The 19,622-nt window shown below is 39.7% G+C and overlaps 4 protein-coding genes across 4 annotated transcripts in view; 2 read left to right on the forward strand and 2 right to left on the reverse strand.

Moving 5' to 3' along the window:
* Positions 1 to 1,749: 1,749 nt before the first annotated feature.
* LOC137133307 (uncharacterized) overlaps positions 1,750 to 19,622 on the reverse strand; it is a 68,496-nt gene continuing 50,623 nt past the window's right edge. The window contains exons 2-3 of the mRNA XM_067516798.1: positions 2,189 to 2,360; positions 1,750 to 1,911 (exon numbers count right to left, since the gene is read on the reverse strand). Of these exons, the coding sequence (XP_067372899.1) occupies positions 1,765 to 1,911; positions 2,189 to 2,360 (319 nt within the window). The 3' untranslated portion in view covers positions 1,750 to 1,764. The remainder of the gene's footprint in view (positions 1,912 to 2,188; positions 2,361 to 19,622) is intronic.
* LOC137132800 (beta-galactoside-binding lectin-like) lies at positions 2,569 to 6,577 on the forward strand. Its single transcript, XM_067515788.1, has 5 exons — positions 2,569 to 2,577; positions 4,068 to 4,141; positions 4,550 to 4,720; positions 5,252 to 5,267; positions 5,426 to 6,577. The coding sequence occupies exons 1-5, from the start codon at positions 2,569 to 2,571 to the stop codon at positions 5,567 to 5,569; spliced, it is 414 nt and encodes a 137-aa protein (XP_067371889.1). The 3' UTR covers positions 5,570 to 6,577.
* Positions 12,503 to 16,340, reverse strand: LOC137133309 (beta-galactoside-binding lectin-like). The gene is made up of 4 exons (XM_067516801.1): positions 16,221 to 16,340; positions 14,069 to 14,148; positions 13,489 to 13,660; positions 12,503 to 12,794 (listed from the first exon to the last, which is right to left on the reverse strand). The coding sequence occupies exons 1-4, from the start codon at positions 16,224 to 16,226 to the stop codon at positions 12,651 to 12,653; spliced, it is 402 nt and encodes a 133-aa protein (XP_067372902.1). The 5' UTR covers positions 16,227 to 16,340; the 3' UTR covers positions 12,503 to 12,650.
* Positions 16,351 to 18,162, forward strand: LOC137133310 (beta-galactoside-binding lectin-like). Its single transcript, XM_067516802.1, has 4 exons — positions 16,351 to 16,470; positions 17,309 to 17,385; positions 17,685 to 17,856; positions 18,000 to 18,162. Exons 1-4 carry the CDS (start codon positions 16,465 to 16,467, stop codon positions 18,144 to 18,146), a joined length of 402 nt encoding a protein of 133 aa, XP_067372903.1. The 5' UTR covers positions 16,351 to 16,464; the 3' UTR covers positions 18,147 to 18,162.

Here is a 19,622-nt window from a genome sequence, read left to right on the forward strand (position 1 = left end):
ATAGTAACTTTTTCCAACTGAAAATAGTTTTTTGTCATTTGATGCAAACAAACCAATGTCAATGTTGAATGTTAAGCACTGTGACAATTCAAGCTATTTCACATCAGCAGAAAAATTAAAATGTTATCAAATCAAAATATAATCTCCTGATGTCAAAGGGGAGTTTTGCCCCAGTGGGTTTTACAGTCTGCTCCACAAAAACGCCCTCTGTCCTTTACCTTTACCGTAAATCAAATAAAGTAAATGTGCCCAAACCCCTTTAAGGTAAAAAGAAGGAAAAAACCTCAGGAACCTGTGGGATCCCCAAAGCAGTGGTCATAGTGAAAAATTAGAAAACAAAACACGTTTGTTGCATTAGTTTGCTCATGTTTCTGTATTTTCATTTTTTACTAGACCTTTAATAGTATCTGGTGAATTTGTGAAAACATAACATGAATGTGTTTCTGAATCATGTGGACACATTTAAGCTTCACAGATTCTTTGGTAACTATCTTCATGTTTTTGAGATCAGATAAAAATCACACATCCAAGTTTTTAAAAATGAGAGTAAATAGATTCCTCTTCCCCCTGCTCCTACCTGCCCAGTTCTTATGAATAAACCACTGTTTACCACCCACTTTGGGTCCATGTCATACTACACCACTGGAACTGTGACAGAACAATCTGGCCAGTCTAGTGGATCCAGGAGACATGAAACAGCAGCTACCTCCTCTGCTTCCCTATGCTATCAGCCGCCACTGTTTCCCAGCAAGAGGCAGAAATCGCTGTTCCCTCGGTTCAGATGAACATCCATCGCTGCTGAAAACCGGAGGGAAACCCGGGCCGCCGTGCTCAGGGCTGCGGACAGGGACAAGCAGCTAGGTGACCATCTGAGAGTCCCGGCCCCCACCTGCAATCCAGGTCAAACCGTTTATCTTGCTACCAAAAATATTCCCCTTCATGTTGAATCCATAAATTAGCCCCCTGACACATCAGTCACTTTCCCATTGAAAAGGCTTTAAATTTCTATTTTCTTTTATTGGTTTTATTCTATTTATGGATTAAGCATTGTAAATGTATAAAAATAGCTTATTTCCTGTCAGCCAGAACAGAATACATCAGTATTACCCAGTAATTATGGGCCAATGTATTTTATCTAACTTTAAAGTTCTTTAGATGCATTGGGCCTTCATGCGCACACACAGACACACACAAACACACACACACACACACACACACAGAGCTAAGGATCTTGTCATGACTTCATCAACAGATTGGTTGAGACCTTTCTGCTTGGCAATAGAAACTTTCCCCGTTGCTATGAGGACATTATGATTTGGTGTTTTGAAAACACCCCTTTCAACTAATTGCCCAATTGCACAGCCTTAAGAGCTGCATATCATGAATGCTGGGTCTTGTTTGTATTCTGAGAATCTACTGCACCTACTGGTAACTTGTTTGCCACGTAGCAATAAAAAAATATACTAAAAACCTGGATTATTCTGGTTAGTCACATTGTACTGTTATTATTTTGAACAGTACTGTAAGTGAGGAGAAGGCAGTGAGTGTAACATGAATAATGAAAAGGTAGAAAGTAATGTGCAGTTTTTGGCAGAAGCTCATCAAAATAAATTAATATAACTGCAGAAATCATGCACTTGACTGTTTAGCAATAACCAGCGTACACATGTTTATAAGAGCTTGTGCTTTAATAGATGATGATGAACAATCAATCACACAAAATGAAAAGCACAAACAGATTTTGCTTCCTGTAAAGGTGGAACTTTACACAATGGCAAAGCTTGTAATGCTACAATCCCCATCAACGCTGATGACCGAGTACTGCTGTAAACCTATGCGGTTGGGGAAGACGACGTTGGAGCCATCGGAAAAACTCACCACGAAGTCCTTGCCAGTGAACTTGATGACGATCTGTGCAGTTGGAGAGACAGAGACAAAAGTTCAGACTTTTTAAATACTTTTTTGTACATTCTGCAAAGGTTGTTTAAAAGACGATTTGCATATGTGGCAGCTGTCACCTACAGTGTCCCCTGCTGTGGCAGCTCAGTGGCCACAAACAGCAGCTACTGGAGTGGAAATCACTAGTTGGAAGTTGATACAGACAATGGCAGCTACATGCATCTCACTTTGTCTCTCGACACTTTGAGCCTGCTGTCTCTGCACAAGATGTCAAACCCTGAACACTCACCTTGAACTCAGTTCCATGGAAGAAAGGAAACTCTCCCTCACGTATCTCTTCTTCCCAACTGCCTCCCTGGCAAGAGTTGAAAACGACTTGTTTCTGGTCCCCATAGTAGTCAAAACGAGGGTTGACATGCAGCGCAACATCATCCTCATCAGGGCCAATATTCACTGCAAAACTGCAGCACAAATAAACAAACAATATTACATTTTAACATGACTCATAATCTTTACAATAAACGACACAGTGCACTAAGTATTAAGACAAACATATAATGTGCTGAGCAACACATTCAGAACACGTAGTCATCAAATAAAACAGGTTCCACGTCAGTGGTTATGTAGTGGCCGTCATGCTCAGGTCAGTCAAAGCATTTTACAGGGAAAATGGAACAAGTACAGAAAGTAAAGAAGGAAATTAACACAAGGACGTGTTTCAATGATCAGTTTTACTTTTTAACAAGAAACTACTACTAACTGTGTAGCTTTAAGGGTGGGGATCCCAGTAATGGTCAGGGTCTGGCCAATCCCGAAGGTGGTCTTTAGCATCATATTCTGTGCAGAGAAGAAGACTGATAAGATACTTTAACACTACTGGATTTTACTAGACACATTATTGCAGCTACAGGCAGCTGGTCCAGCGTGTTTCTGATATTGGCAGAAATGTACCATTGTCATACCATGACTGAGAAGCACTAACAATACTTAAAAACAACTTGACTACAGAAGACTATGGTCTGTGTACATTTTTTACTTTCTGATCATGTTTAAAATCTCTATATTCTTGATTATTTTCAATTTGTTTTGAGGGTAATAAATTGCAGGATAACAATCCTGTATTGCCTTGATACTTACTCTCATCTTTGCGGATGTGGTTAATGAAGAAGGTTTAGTGAAGAAATCAGAGAGCTGTAGGCTCCTCTCTGCAGTATGACAGGAAAATATAGTTGATAATGTGGGAGGGACCCTACACCCTCCCACACTGTTAAGTATATTTTTAGTACACTGAAAGCTCAGAGCTTCACTCACAGACATGAACGGATACCTTATGTGTCAGCATGTAGCATAAAGGGGCTTTACGACGCGTCACTTTGTGACGCCTCAGGAGTGAGGATGGGCCGTATAACCAGCTAACTCCAACTTTTTATGCTACTTCTTATTGTTTTTTCTGTTTGACATTTCAATTAATTATGTTCCATTTTTGAAAGATCATAGTGTTGAAATATTTAGAGCTATAAAGCTTTGGACTTTATTAGAAATAACAATTTAGACACTTTAGTCAGGCTATATGATACAATAATTTAATGTTTCCTTGCAAAATGATTAAATGTTAATGTTCTGGTAGAAGCTGTGTTGAGGAAAAGGGCAAAAGCTACAATGGTGCAGTGAAAAAACAGAATCTGTGAACAAACTATCGATGAGCTTTTAATCTAAAACACATATTGTAATTTCTATGGATGAAATGAGGACTGGAGAGTTGGTTGAGGCCACTTTTCTTTTTTTTTTTTTGTAGATGAAATGATAAATGGAACTAGGAAAATCTAGAATTACAGTCCCAGAAAATAACACACCCCAGGTTGACTGTGGCGCAGGAAGGTAGAGCGGTTGTCCACCAATTCCACAGTTGTTGGTTCGATCCCCAGCTCCTCTGGTCACATGTCAGTGTCCTTGAGCAAGACACTGAACCTCAACTTAGTTGCTCCCGGTGAGTGTTGGCCAGCTGCATAGCAGCTCCCCCATCAGTGTATGAATGTGTGTGTGATTGTGAGTGTGAATGGGTGAATAAGAAACAGTGAAAAGTGCTTTGAGAGCCAATAGGTAGAAAAGTGCTTTATAAGTGCAGAACGTTTAACATTTACCATTAATCTTCATCTGCACAGACTTAGCTGATAGAGAACACGTCCTTCAACACCGGGCAAAACCTGACTCTTGTTGGGTTTCCCAAGCCCAATGCCACACAGTAAGTAGTAATCAAAAAAACACTGTCTGGACATTTCAGGGTAAAAAAGCAAAATTAAAAAATTAATCTTACAGTTTTCTTTCAAGGTGACTGAAGTGATTTAAAGATGTAAAGTCATGAGGCAAATCTAATCTTGTTCCTTGCTTTCATTAAAATGAGGATAAAAAATTCAGTTTTGGTTTTCAGTCTGGTTTAGTTTCTTTAGTTAAATCATGAAACATGTTCTTTTGTTTTTCATTTCTATGTATTTTCCTCGTTCCTTACTTACACGTTTATTTGATTTTCTCTGTAAATGCCCGAACTGACTTGAACATAAAGGCCATTCTCTACATCACTACTGACATCACACTGACTCACCTGTTACCTTTTCCATAGAAATGAACATTTCTGTGTTTCTTTGTGCTGAAGGTTTGAAGTGAATATTGGCCCCAACAAGCAGGACATTGCTCTGCAGATTAACCCTCGCTTTAAGTTCCAGGACGATGAAAATATAGTAGTCTGCAACTCTTACCAAGGAGGCCGCTGGGGTTCTGAGCATCTTGAGAAATCCTTTCCATTTGGCAGAGGAGAGGATTCATGGTGAGATGTTATCTGTGAATAGATAATCTGCTTAATCGTGTCAGCAGCAGCAAACAATGGCAACTGGAGATGCTCCCTTTGCTTTATATACATAAATTAACATAAAGGATTTAATTCATGTGTATAGCACCAGATCACGACAGTCGTCCAAAGGCACTTTACAGTGTGATATCAAGACCTTAGAGAAACCCAACAAATGGGAACAAGGTAAATATATTTACCAGAAAATTACGAGAGAAAAGATTTATTTTACGTGTCAGTATATAATATTTTAGCAATAAAGTTTATATTTGATGTCAATTTTACTCTCAGAAAACTATAAAATCAAACTGAAATAAAGAAAAGATGCTTGTAAGTATGCGGACGTATGATATTCACTCGATAAATTGATCCAGTTATTAAGATTTGTCAAGAGAAAACCCTGTGGAGCATCTGCTGATAGCAGCCATGCAGCTGTGGCAGATGTGCTTTGTTGGTGCCGTTTGTGGGATTTTGGAAAGACAAGTGAAATTTGTTATATTCTCACTTTAGTCTGATGACGTCGTGTGTAATTCGTGACTCGTATCAATGACTGTTAATTAGAGTCTTAAATGTGCCTGTGTGGGTGTTTGATGATGAGTGTAACTTATTTCTAATGGTACAGTGATGGAATGAGAATTGTGTAACATCTTTTTCTCTTTTGTCACCGTCTCTCAATCTGTGCAGATCATCACTGAATTCCGCTCTGAGTTTGTGGTGACTTTACCCGATGCCTCTAAGATTCAGTTCCCCAACCGCATAGGTGCGGAGCAGTACTCAGTCATCACTGTGAATGGGGACGTTCGCATCACAATGTTTAAGATTGAGTAAATGTCTCATGTGAAGTCTGATGGAATCAGTCCTGAGCTGGAACATCTTGTTCATCCAGCAGGTGGCACTGACGGAGTGCAGTAATGGGTAATGCACTGTGTGTGTGTGTGTGTGTGTGTGTGTGTGTGTGTGTGTGTGTGTGTGTGTGTGAATAACAAGTTTTTTTTTTGTGCCACCAATGCAGTTACCAAGTTCCTCAAACCCTGCACCTGAGAGACCACAGTCCAGCCAGTAGGTTTAAGTGAAGATGATAAAATTTCCCTGATGTCTTCCAGATATTTAGGTACAATAAACTGTATGTTTACTGCCATAAATCCAGCTGTGTGCTCCTGGAATGAGAGCTGTGAAAGTGCTGCATGAAAACACATCAGTTTTCTTGTTAGGTAACTTCAATCTCAGTAAAGCGTGGACATTGATTAGCTTAAAGAAATGAAGTGTAGAAAGAATTGTAATATATACTTTTTAAAAATAGGCAAATACTATAACACTTTACCTTTCAAAGCGTAAAAGTGTAACTGCAGTACTGCACAAAGCAGAAACCAGGTTTGCATCTGCTTCAGTGATATTCAGCAGGTGGACACAACTGTACACAGCTAAGGCTAAGCTGAGGTTAAAGGGCATTAATTGTTAAATAATAATTCATGATTTCTCCTCTTATTAACATTTGAAAGAACAGATGAGTTTTGACAAGCCGATCCACTGAAGGTCACGTACAGTACACCATTCGTACATCGGTGTTCTCCTCCAGATGTGTCAGGCTTACATGGACTGCAACAGACCTGAGAATGGAGAGGAGGTTCACAGCTAGAGCTACAGCTAATGTGATCAGGGAGACAGGTAGGAGAGACTCAGTGTGTCATCGGGAAAGAGGAAAGTCCACCAAGAGTCTTGGTGGTGGACCAAAAAAGTACAGGAGTGTATACAGAAACAGAAAATCAACTAAGAAGAAGTGGGACACGGAGAGGACTGAAGAGAGTAGACAGGAGTACAGGGAGATACAGCGTAAGGTGAAGGTAGAGTCGGTAAAGGCCAAACAAAGAGCATATGAGGACTTGTATGTTAGGTTGGACACTAAAGAGGGAGAGGTGGATTTGTACAGGTTGGCCAGACAAAGAGATAGAGATGGGAAGGATGTGCAGCAGGTTAGTGTGATTAAAGATAAGAATGGAAATGTATTGACAGGTGCCAGGAGTGTGATGGGAAGATGGAAGGAGAACTTTGAAGAGTTGATGAAGGAGGAAAATGAAAGGGAACGAAGAGTAGAAGAGGTGACTGGTGTGGAGCAGGAAGTAGCAAAGATCAGTAGAGTTTCTGACTAATTTGTTCTTGGAACAAGATCTTGGAGTGAGAGGATGCCCGAGAAATGGAGAACAAGAACAAGGGAGATGTGCAGAGCTGTGGCAACTACAGAGGAATAAAGCTGATGAGCCAAACAATGAAGTTTTGGGAAAGAGTAGTAGAAGCTCGGCTAAGGGCAGAGGTGAACATTTGTGAGCAGCAATATGGTTTCATCCCTAGAAAGAGTCCAACAGATGCAGTATTTGCTTTGAGGATGCTGATGGAGAAGTACAGAGAAGGTCATAAAGACAGTGGCACTGAAGAAAAGACAGGAGGCAGAGCTGGAGGTAGCAGATCTTAAGATGTTGAGCTTCTCTTTGGGAGTGACGAGGATGGACAGGATCAGGAATGAGGACATCAGAGGGACAGCTCATGTTAGATGTTTCAGAGATAAAGTCAGAGAGACCAGATTGAGGCGGTTTGGACATGTTCAGAGGAGAAACTGTGAATATATCAGTAGAAGGATGCTGAGGTTGGAGCTGCCAGGCAGGAGGTCTAGAGGAAGAACAAAGAGGAGATTTATGGATGTAATGAGGGAGGACATGAAGTTAGTTGGTGTGAGTGAAGAGGATGCAGAGGACAGAGTTAGATGGAGGCACATGATTCGATGTGGCGACTCCTGAAAGGAGAAGATTTTAAAGTGACAGGTTTACGTTGTAGATTATTCTTCTATTATTTCGATTATATTATTTTAATTTGCCTAGCTTCAAATGTACTGACACGATTAAAAAAAACAACTGATTATCTGAGAGTAACAACTCCACATTTTCACTGTTTGGACCTGTATTCACTCACTGAGGAACATGTACAAACATGTACAGGTATGATGATTTCAAGCCTATACAGTCACTCTGGCCCTCAATCCCTCATCCACCCAGGAAACCAGATTGGACTGTTGGTTTCAGGGTGCTAGCCAGCTTGGTCAGATTGATCAACACTACATCTGCATTTGGGCTGTTTAAAATCCACTCAATCTCCAACAAAAGCTCTTTGATCAACGATCTCATGGCTGATCATAACCTCGACTACTTTCATTTGTTAAAGACTTGGCAACAGCATAATGACTTTCTAGAACTAAGCTTTTCAGCCCCGGTTAATTTTCCTTGACAGAGTGAATTGTAAAGCAACATCAGTGACTGCGTCAGCATATTCCTCTTTTGACTCCCGGAAATGGTTCAGTCCAGACAATACTGGCTTTTGTCTAATGGCAACTAAAATATAGCACTGTCTTTTTAGCTGATGCAACTTGGAAGAAGATCTTTAAACTTCCTGATTCACTTCCATCCTACCTGTTTTGTTCTGGTCAGTGTAGGGACTGACTTACAAGTGGGGTAAAAATCCAATGAAGAGAACTCAAACACCACATGCTAGTAGTGAGCCATGTTACACAGAAGCACAACAAGCAACACTCTCTGTAGATCTTGACATTTTTCACCAGCGCAGCCAAATTGTCGATCTTCTCCAGTAGCAAGATTCCATTTCCCCTGATCACAGAAGGTACCAACGGCTTATTCTGCCACTTCCTCGCTAGCTGCTTAGCCTTTAGCTTAGGGCTGGCTCTGCAGCCACCATAGGGCCTCGTCAGGTAAACAGGGAACCACACCAGCACAAGACTTTGTTTTAAGTGGTCAAGTGGTGGCTTTAAAGAATAAACAACTTTTGGCATGTGAGAATCCATATCCATAGGAAAGATGCTAATCTGATGCAACAGAGGCACAAAAACTACACAAATACACAAAAAAAGAAAAAGACACATGGAGCTGCTGGAAAGGCTGCTGCCGACGGAGGCGCCCAGTGCCAACATGGTGATGAGGGTCTCATGTATTTAGAAAGAAAGAGAGAGAATGGGAGGGATGATTGTTAAGGCCGAAACGGCCGAGTTGTTTGACGGATTTTCAGTCAGAAGCTGCAAAGGCTGCAGCTTCTCCTCCTCTTCTTTTTGAGAATGGAGGATCTCTGCTTTCCACAAATCCTCAATGCCTTGTGCAAGAAACCAAAGCACTATCAGTCTAAAACTGCCACACTGTATTTTGTGTTGTTCATCTTTTCTGTGTTCACTGTGATTCTCATTCTGCTCGTCATCATCTCAGTCTCCCACTTCAGGCAGAAATAAACTCTGAAAACTTACAATTGATTCTTTGTGTGAACAGTCTGATTTACAAGAAAATGTTACTTAGTTAGTGTGTATATAACTTCACATCTTGACACCAGACGTATTTTCTGCTTTGCTGACAATGTTTTTGAATGTTAAATGTCCAGATGTGCCACATGTAAGACATATCCCTTTACATTAATGTCTGATATTACATTACATGTCTTTGTCTCCCTGCAGGCAGCTGCACACACCCACCAACCTCCTCCTCCTCTCTCTGGCTGTGTCTGACTTTCTCTTGGGCTTTGAGTCAACGGTAGAAGTTAATTGACTTACAACCTGTTGGTTTCTTGGTGACACCATGTGTTCTCTAAATGTCTATGTGAGCTCAATCGCTCTCTGTGCCTCATTAGGAAACATGGTTCTTATATCAGTCGACCGCTATGTGGCTATTTGTGACCCTCTGCATTATCCAACCAGAGTCACCGTGACAAGAGTTAAAATGTGGATTTGTATATGTTGGACATGTTCTCTTGTCTACAATTGTCTCATTTTAAAGGACTTCTTGACTCAACCAGTGCTTTCCAGGCCCTGCTATGTAAGATGTGTGGCAGGCACTGAAAACATTTCAGGAATTGTTGATGCGCTTTTGACATCTCTTGCTCCAGTCACTGTGATCTTTATTCTGTATATGAGAGTGTTTGTGACAGCTGTGTCTCAGGCTCTTGCCATGCGCTCTCATGTTGCAGCCGTCACACTCCAGCATTCAGGGCCTGTAATGACTAAGAAATCTGAGCTGAAAGCAGCCAGGACTCTGTGTGTTGTTGTAGTTGTGTTCTTAATCTGTCTCTACACATATTTCTCCATCTTTTTTGTACCACATATCTCTGTTGATAAGTTACATACAACCTTTGGTGTCTTCCTGTTACATATTAACCCCTGTCTGAACCCTGTGATCTACGCCTTGTTCTAACCCTGATTTAGAAAAGCTATCAGACTCATTTTCTCTCTTCAGATACTGCAGCCTGGCTCCCGTGAGACCAACATGCTGTAAACAGAGACTGTGCAGTGACTGAAATGTGATCTGCTCTATGAACGAAGAAATTCATTTGTTCATGTTCTTCAGTGAGTGAATTCACAAATCCAAACGGTGAAAATGTGCAGTTCTTAAGTTGTTACTGTCAGATAATCTGTTGGATTTTCTCCTGATTGAAGTGATGCTTCATTATTTCCAGTGATTGTGCTTATTATTAGTAACCAGCCATACACACTCCCTGCTGCAGATATCTAATCTGTGTATTTCCAGTCTGAGTTTGTCCTGTTTCTCATTCGGCTTCTGGTTACAAACTGTTTTTTCCTCTGTGTCTGTTTTCACAAGCACCACACCGTGACTTCTGTTACACAGAAGTAAATAAGAAGTAAACTTTGATGAATGTGGTACAATTTACATTCTGTCTCTCTTCCACAAATGTCCACAAACACTCCAACAGACGCTTACATGTGAAGTATAGTGATAAAAATAAAATGAAGTGAAGTGAAAGCAGATGGTCACAGACTGGGTGGATAAATGTTCAATAATAGTATCAACAGGGACAGGAATTCAAAAGACAGAGGAATTAGAGGAGGAGACTGAGAATTAGTTAGGTAGTTTGTTGTTCAGTCAATTCATTCACAGATTTTGGTTGGTTTGTTAATACAAGATCAAGTGTGTATCTTGTGTTCACTTGTATTACATTACTACAGTGTCTAAAATGCATGTTCGAGTCTCCAGTCTCTCTAAGATTGATTGGCCCTTTTTTCTAAAGACAGCACATAATGTCTGACTTCATAACAGCTTTTGTAAAAACTAGTGTAATGTATGTTGCATGTTTTGATGATGTGTTAAATTTCAAAGACAGACAGATCCTCCCACCTATACTTCTCACTGATCATCACCACTGACAACACTGTGGTGGTGCCACCTTGGACTGTAGGGAAGCAGCTTTGACCCTGGATATCTGACACTAGTTCTATGGAACAAACTTCCTGTTTGACAAAAACCATCAATTCTAAGTCTATTTACACAAACGTATCTGTTAAGTTAGTATAATGGAATCAAGTGAAAGGACAGTAATTGTAACAGACTGAAATCACAGATAGTTCTGCCAAAGTCTCATCTTCTTGACTAGGCCGAGAGCAAACCACCTGTAAAGCACTTTGAATTTCATTAATTTGTACAAAAGGTTCTACATAAATAAAGTTTGGATTTAGCTAAACCTGCTGTATAATGTTGGAGGTGGACTCAGTGGGGAACAACTGTGAGTGTTGTCATCTTTAGTTTGTGAGACTTAGGATCAAGTGGAAAGAAGGTTTGAAGTGTTTTATGATCTAATTATTTTTGGTTTGGTTTTGTAAAGATGTGTCAAGACTATCGGATGTTTCCTGAAAACAATTAAGTATTTAGCATCTTCCACTGCAGTTATTTTAACCTTTAAAGATCCGAAATGCCCATACGGTGACTGTGCTACTGACTTCTTAGAAGATAATTACATTAAAAATACACATTTAACAGTGAAAGCAACAACTTACTGTCAGAAAAATGGTTTGCAGAAGTTACTGTTAGCATGTCACAGTGGCAGACAGCCCATCAGGAGCATGAGGACACTTCCTGGTGGATGCAGGGTCGTTGGACCTGCTGTGAACAGTTACGTCAACCATTGATAACAAAGCCGTTGGCCTACTGGGTGCTGCCAGAACACAGATGCCCTACACTCCCTGAACGTTTCACTAAGGGCACCAGAGCAGACTGATCACACTGCACCTGTGCTACTTTCTTAGCATAAAGCAATAGCTGAAAGAAAAGGGAAAAAAACGGCAAGTGACTGCATAAAGATTCTCACTCTTCAGTGTAACTTACCTAAACTATCACTGGTGCAGCCAATTGGTTTCCAAAGTCAAACAATTAGTTAAGTGGAGTGTAGTGATTGTGTGTAAAGAACTGTAGTATGAATACATCTGTATGTGGCAGGTCCACTTACTGGTGAATCAGTATCCTGGAAGAAGTTTTTAAGGTCTGACGAGACCGAAATATAACTTTTTGACCTCAATGCCAAACAGCATGTCTGGATCAAGACAATCCAAGTCACCATATAAAGAACACCATACCTACAGTAAAGCATGGACTAAAAATCTGTGGAAGGACCTGAAGACTGCAGTCCACCAGCAGTCACCATCCAGTGTGACTGAGCTTGAACAGTTCAGTGAGGAAGAGTCAAACAGTGCTTCATCTACAGCCGCTGTGCAGGTTTTCTACTGTGTCTACAGACTCAGGGCTGTAATTAAAGCAAAAGCTGCTTCTACACAGTATCAACCAAGCTGAAGACTGGGCTGACAATGTACAGTAAGTGTGGCTAAATGTTGGCAGGATGAGGAGTGAACACAATGCAGCAAAAAGTGCAGGATGAAGCAATGATTTATTGATATTTTCTACATTTTTGGCAAAGTTTTGGTCAAAATAACAATAATGCATTTTAATAATGTATTGCTCCATGTTCCTGGGATGGAATCAAAATGTGGTAACGTTTGGTAAATATCTTAATATGTGACCTGATGTCAGACACATTAAAAAGCACAAACAGATTTTAATTTGTAACCAACAGATTCCGGAGACATTTACTCAATCTTAAACTTTGTGATGCGAACGTCCCCATTCACAGTGATGACTGAGTACTGCTCCGCACCTATGCGGTTTGGGAACCTAATCTTAGAGGCATCGGGTAAAGTCACCACAAACTCAGAGCGGAATTCAATGATGATCTGCACAGATGGAGAGACGGTGACAAAAGAGAAAAAGATGTTACACAATTCTCATTCCATCACTGTACCATTAGAAATAACAGTTACACACATCATCAAACACCCACACAGGCACATTTAAGACTCTAATTAACAGTCATTGATACGAGTCACGAATTACACACGACGTCATCAGACTAAAGTGGGAATATAACAAATTTCATTTGTCTTTCCAAAATCCCACAAACGGCACCAACAAAGCACATCTGCCACAGCTGCATGGCTGCTATCAGGGTTTTCTCTTGACAAATCTTAATAACTGGATCAATTTATCGAGTGAATATCATACGTCCGCATGCTTACAAGCATCTTTTCTTTATTTCTGTTTGATTTTGTAGTTTTCTGAGAGTAAAATTGACATCAAATATAAACTGTATTGCTAAAATATTATATACTGACACATAAAATAAATCTTTTCTCTCGTACTTTTTTTGGTAAATATATTTACCTTGTTCCCATTTGTTGGGTTTCTCTAAGGTCTTGATATTACACTGTAAAGTGCCTTTGGACGACTGTCGTGATCTGGTGCTATACACATGAATTAAATCCATTATGTTACTTTATGTATATAAAGCAAAGGGAGCATCTCCAGTTGCCACTGTTTGCTGCTGCTGACACGATTAAGCAGATTATCTATTCACAGATAACATCTCACCATGAACTCCTCTCCTCTGCCAAATGGAAAGGATTTCTCAAGATGCTCAGAACCCCAGTGGCCTCCTTGGTAAGAGTTGCAGACTACTATATTTTCATCGTCCTGGAACTTAAAGCGAGGGTTAATCTGCAGAGCAATGTCCTTCTTGTTGGGGCCAATATTCACTTCAAACCTTCAGCACAAAGAAACACAGAAATGTTCATTTCTATGGAAAAGGTAACAGGTGAGTCAGTGTGATGTCAGTAGTGATGTAGAGAATGGCCTTTATGTTCAAGTCAGTTCGGGCATTTACAGAGAAAATCAAATAAACGTGTAAGTAAGGAACGAGGAAAATACATAGAAATGAAAAACAAAAGAACATGTTTCATGATGTAACTAAATAAACTAAACCAGACTGAAAAGCAAAACTGAATTTTTTATCCTCATTTTAATGAAAGCAAGGAACAAGATTAGATTTGCCTCATGACTTTACATCTTTAAATCACTTCAGTCACCTTGAAAGAAAACTGAAAGATTAATTTTTCACTTTTGCTTTTTTACCCTGAAATGTCCAGACAGTGTTTTTTTGATTACTACTTACTGTGCGGCATTGGACTTGGGAACCCCAACAAGAGTCAGGTTTTGCCCGGTGTTGAAGGACGTGTTCTCTATCAGCAAAGTCTGTGCAGATAAACATTAATAGTAAATGTTAAATGTTCTGCACTTACATAGCACTTTTCTACCTATTGGCTCTCAAAGCACTTTACACTGTTTCTTATTCACCCATTCACACTCACAATCACACACACACTCACACACCGATGGAGGAGCTGCTATGCAGCTGGCCAGTGTCAGTATCTTGCTCAAGGACACTTTGACATGTGACCCGAGGAGCCTGGGATCAAACCAACAACTGTGGAATTAGTGGACAACCGCTCTACCTTCCTGCGCCACAGTCAACCTGGGGTGTGTTATTTTCTGGGACTGTAATTCTAGATTTTCCTAGTTCCATTTATTATTTTATCTACAAAAAAAAAAAAAAAAGAATAGTGGCCTCAACCAACTCTCCAGTCCTCATTTCATCCATAGAAATTACAATATGTGTTTTAGATTAAAAGCTCATCGATAGTTTGTTCACAGATTCTGTTTTTTCACTGCACCATTGTAGCTTTTGCCCTTTTCCTCAACACAGCTTCTACCAGGACATTAACATTTAATCATTTTACAAGGAAACATTAAATTATTTTATCATATAGCCTGACTGAAGTGTCTACATTGTTATGTCTAATAAAGTCCAAAGCTTTATAGCTCTAAATATTTCAACACTATGATCTTTCAAAAATGGAACATAATTAATTGAAATGTCAAACAGAAAAAACAATAACAAGTAGCATAAAAAGTTAGAGTTAGCTGGTTATACGGCCCATCCTCACTCCTGAGGCGTCAAAAAGCGTCTCTTCGTAAAGCCCCTTTATGCTACATGCTGACACATATGGTATCCGTTCATGTCTGTGAGTGAAGCTCTGAGCTTTCAGTGTACTTTAAGTTAAGTGGAAACCCTGACGCTTCAATAATTGATGCCTAAATCAATGACGTAAAATATGAAGAGAAAAAGCCTCATAGGGAGGTGGACGGATTGATGGATGGTACAACAACACACAGTCCTCTTCCACAGGAGAACAGGGTTCAATTCAAGTACGAGATGGTGTGTGTTTTCTTGTTGCTGCCTTTATCCTGTTTTTCCATTAATTTGGGAGGTATACATGATATTAATATAAGAAATGCTTTATTTATTGTCAAGCTCAAAAAACAGAGATATCTATTTCCTCAAAGAAATGCACTCCTGGAAAAAAGGATGGATTATTTGAGCAAAATCGGTGAGGTGGGAACTCTGTCTGGGGGTGTAGCTATTTTGTTTGATAGAAATTTCAAAGGGGAGATTATCGATTCACATTTGTCGTCAGAGGAGAGATGCATTATAACTACAGAACAGTGGGGAGACTTTACTTTTCTTCCATGTAACGTTTACCGATACAATAATTCTGCTGATATGATTGTTGCTCTTACAGATCATGCTGGTGTTTCTCTACTTTACAACAGAATTCTTAAAAAACTAAAAGATTTACTCCAGGGTATTTGAAACTAAACTGCTCTTTTCTAAAACATAATTAATATGGCATAGCAATTAAAGAAATTATTAAAAAAATACAAAGACATGCTTGGAAGATCTGCAACTTTTCAGCAATAACCCCTTAAAGGCCTTCACTGATTTTGAACTTGCTTCGTTTGGTTCTAGTTTGGGTAGTACATTTACATAAATGCCATTAAACTTCCCTTTGACCTCCCTATATTAAAATATTTCAACTTGTATCTGAAAAATCTGTAGTAATGGTCAAACGAAGAAAAAAGCCTTTAAGACATCCAAAATCTTTCATAATATTTTAATAAATGTAAAAGCAGATGTTACTTAGTCTTAGTCATTTTTTTCAGTGCCTGAGTTGTTCACTTTGTTCCCTTTTTTTCAATTTCATAAATAAAGAGAGAAAAAAGCAGTAGTCCTGAAATCTGACTTGTGCAGGCCTAACCCAACACGGCCTTGGAAACAAAAGAACGCAATGCATTATGGGTGTTGTAGGATTTTTACCCTTTCAGGTAAAAGGGCATAAAACACACTTTTTCTCAGATTTCTCCTGACCTAGAATTTCAAATGTAATTGCACATTTCAAGGATAACAATATTCTCTGGATACTTACTGTCATCTTTGCGGATGTTGTTAATGAAGAAGGTTCGAGAAGAAATCAGAGAGCTGTAGGCAGAGTCACCTCTCCACAGTTTGGCAGGAAAATATACTGAACAGTGTGGGAGGGTCCCTTAAAGAAGAATGAGGGTCCCACCCACATTGTCAACTATTTTTTCCTGCCATACTGCAGAGAGGATACACTGCCTACAGCTCTCTGATTTCTTCTCGAACCTTTTTCATTAACCACATCCGCAAAGATGAGAGTAAGTATCAAGACAATACAGGATTGTTATTCTTCATTTTATTACCCTCCAAACAAATTGCAAATAATCAAAAATATAGAGATTTTAAACATGATCAGAAACTAAAAAATGTACACAGACCATAGTCTTCTGTAGTCAAGTTAAGTAGTCATTAAGTATTTTTACATTTACATTTACATTAAGTAATTTAGCAGACGTTAAGTCAAGGAGAGAACATCAAAGCAAAGTCCTATCAGAAAAGTGTTTACATTTCACGAGATGCAAGTGTGAGAAAGAGCAGAAAGGAAGATTTTTTTAAGTGATTTTAGTGCATAGGAAGATGTGGAAGAGTTCTGTTTTCAGCAGTTTTTTGAATATTGGGAGAGAATCTGCTGAGCGTGCAGAGTTTGGAAGCTCATTTCACCATCGTTTTGCTTGGTGTCTTCTTTGTGGTGCTGGGACCACCAGAGGTCATTTGTTGGCAGACCACAGCAGATGGGAAGGATTGTAGACTTGAATGAGGGAGTTGAGGTAAACAGGAGCTGTCGAGTTAACCAGCCTGTGAGCAAGACACAGAGCTTTGAACCTGATGCGAGCAGCTACAGGAAGGACATCGTTTTTTTTCCCTCCACCATTTGTCCCACCTAATGTTTCTCTGTCATGGTATGAGAATGGTACATTTCAAATCAGTGTGGGGGAGAAACAAGCTGGGAATAAACAAGCTATGAATTAACTATCTATCTAATTTGAAAAGATGAAATGAAAACTTTGTTTCAGTTTTTTTGCCTGTAGCTGCAATAATGTGTCTAGTAAAATCCAGTAGTGTTAAAGTATCTTATCAGTCTACTTCTCCGCACAGAATATGATGCTAAAGACCACCTTCAGGACTGGCCAGACCCTGACCATTGCTGGGATCCCCGGTCTTAAAGCTTCACAGTCAGTAGTAGTTTCTTGTTAAAAAGTAAAACTGATCCTTGAAACACGTCCTTCTGTTAATTTTCTTCTTTACTTAGTGTACTGGTTCCATTTTCCCTGTAAAATGCTTTGAGTGACCTGAGCATGACGGCCACTCTTTACATAACCACTGACGTGGAACCTGTTTTATTTGATGACTACGTGTTCTGAATGTGTTGCTCAGCACATTATATGTTTGTCTTAAAACTTTGTGCACTGTGTCGTTTATTGTAAAGATTATGAGTCATGTTAAAATGTAATATTGTTTATTTGTGTTGCAGTTTTGCAGTGAATATTGGCCCTGATGAGCAGGATGTTGCGCTGCATGTCAACCCTCGTTTTAACCACTATAGGGACTACAAAAGAGTGGTTTTCAACTCTTGCCAGGGAGGCAGTTGGGGATATGAGATACGTGATGGAGAATTTCCTTTCTTCCATGGAGTTGAGTTCAAGGTGAGCGTTCAGGGTTTGACATCTTGTGTAGAGACAGCAGGCTCAAACCTTTGTTCTTAAATGGGCCTCACAGAGATCTGTGAAAGCTATAAGAATGTTCTCAATACTCTTTCTTCCTTTTGTCTCTGTCTCCAACTGCACAGATCGTCATCAAGTTCACTGGCAAAGAGTTTGTTGTGAGTTTTTTCGATGGCTCCAACGTTGTCTTCCCCAACCGCATAGGTTTGGAGGAGTATTCGCACATCACTGTTGATGGGGATGTTTGCATTACAAGCTTTGCCATTGTGTAAAGTTCCACCTTTACAGGAAGCAAAATCTGTTTGTGCTTTTCAGTTTGTGTAACTGATTGTTCATCATCATCTATTAAAGCACAAGCTCTTATAAACATGTGTACGCTGGTTATTGCTAAACAGTCAAGTGCATGATTTCTGCAGTTATATTCATTTATTTTGATGAGCTTCTGCCAAAAACTGCACATTACTTTCTACCCTTTCATTATTCATGTTACACTCACTGTCTTCTACTCACTTATGCCTGGTTCAGACTACAACATAAGAGCCCAGTTACAGCCTCACCCAACAGATGGGGGACACTGGGACTGATAATAGGCGTTGGACATAACAATGATTGTTTTATTTTGGATAGTATTTCATAATGGACGACAATCACTGCCTCATCTCATTACTGCGAACAATTACCAATAAGCTGCAAAACACCAAATCATAATGTCCCTGTAACAACGGGGAAAGTTTCTATTGCCAAACATAAAGGCATCAACCAATCTGTTAATAAAGTCATGACAAGATCCTAAGACTCTGTAGTCTGCAGTGGTTGTGATACATTATATGCAGGGTTCACAAGTATCTGTGAGTAAAAACCCTGTTTGTGACAATGGTCCACTCTATAGACAAGTTCACTGTATAAAACATCAACAGGCAATGAACTGACATCATAAGTAACAGGCGACCAATTATTAATTTGTGCAGCATCAATGATCCTGATAACTTGTCAGAAAACACACATCCCACTTCTTTAACACATAATAACTTCAGTGTCCAGCTTGTCCACCAAATAGTTTTTTTTGACAAATGTTATTTCAATTTGTCAGTGTCAAAACGTTTGGGACATTGACATGTTGGCATGTTACGACCTGAGTTTAGCTCCTGGACTTTTTGTCTGAATGGCAGCATGTGTTGCTCCTAAAGCTGAATATCATTCAGCAGTAATGGAGCCTCCACAGATGTGCAGGTTACTCATGTCATGCACATGAATGAAGAAACTCTTCGGCTCAGTGGTCACACAATGGTGGAACGAGCTTTTGCTCTGACGTTTTGTCCTTGACTTAGATTTTCTACCTCGTACTTCACTTGTAAGTCAGTTTGGATAAAGAATCTGCCAAATGACTGAATGTATAAGTATGTGAATGTCAGAGTGACAAAAGGAAACATTAAAAAGAACATTTAATGGGACACAGTGCAGCTGTCTGAAACATGAAGAACAGCATCTATACCTCGATGGGGATTCTTTCTTTGTCCTCTCCCCACTGGCCTCAGTGATCTGAAGCTGCACTCATCCATGGGGTCTTTGGGGTCTTTAGACTGATTTTTAGTTTAGTGTCTATGAAGCAAATTTGATTCACACCTGCTAAACACAGCACTTCTCTAACAAGATGGCAACCAAGTCCCCTCACAACAACAGGATGTGAAACAGCTTTACATGATCTATAGGTCAAAGCAAACCACACACACACACACACACACACACAC

Source organism: Channa argus, chromosome 9, assembly GCF_033026475.1.
Source record: "Channa argus isolate prfri chromosome 9, Channa argus male v1.0, whole genome shotgun sequence".
Taxonomy (NCBI): Eukaryota; Metazoa; Chordata; class Actinopteri; order Anabantiformes; family Channidae; genus Channa; species Channa argus.

What these genes read in the sequence shown, in the direction of transcription:
- LOC137133310 (XM_067516802.1), top strand. An exon ending in CCCGGTCTTAAAGCTTCACA is followed by an intron (nt 17,386 to 17,684) that starts GTCAGTAGTAGT and finishes TTTGTGTTGCAG; the next exon opens with TTTTGCAGTGAATATTGGCC. An exon ending in TCCATGGAGTTGAGTTCAAG is followed by an intron (nt 17,857 to 17,999) that starts GTGAGCGTTCAG and finishes CCAACTGCACAG; the next exon opens with ATCGTCATCAAGTTCACTGG.
- LOC137132800 (XM_067515788.1), top strand. An exon ending in CCCAAGCCCAATGCCACACA is followed by an intron (nt 4,142 to 4,549) that starts GTAAGTAGTAAT and finishes TTTGTGCTGAAG; the next exon opens with GTTTGAAGTGAATATTGGCC.
- LOC137133309 (XM_067516801.1), bottom strand. An exon ending in CCCAAGTCCAATGCCGCACA is followed by an intron (nt 13,661 to 14,068) that starts GTAAGTAGTAAT and finishes TTTGTGCTGAAG; the next exon opens with GTTTGAAGTGAATATTGGCC. An exon ending in GCAGAGGAGAGGAGTTCATG is followed by an intron (nt 12,795 to 13,488) that starts GTGAGATGTTAT and finishes CCATCTGTGCAG; the next exon opens with ATCATCATTGAATTCCGCTC.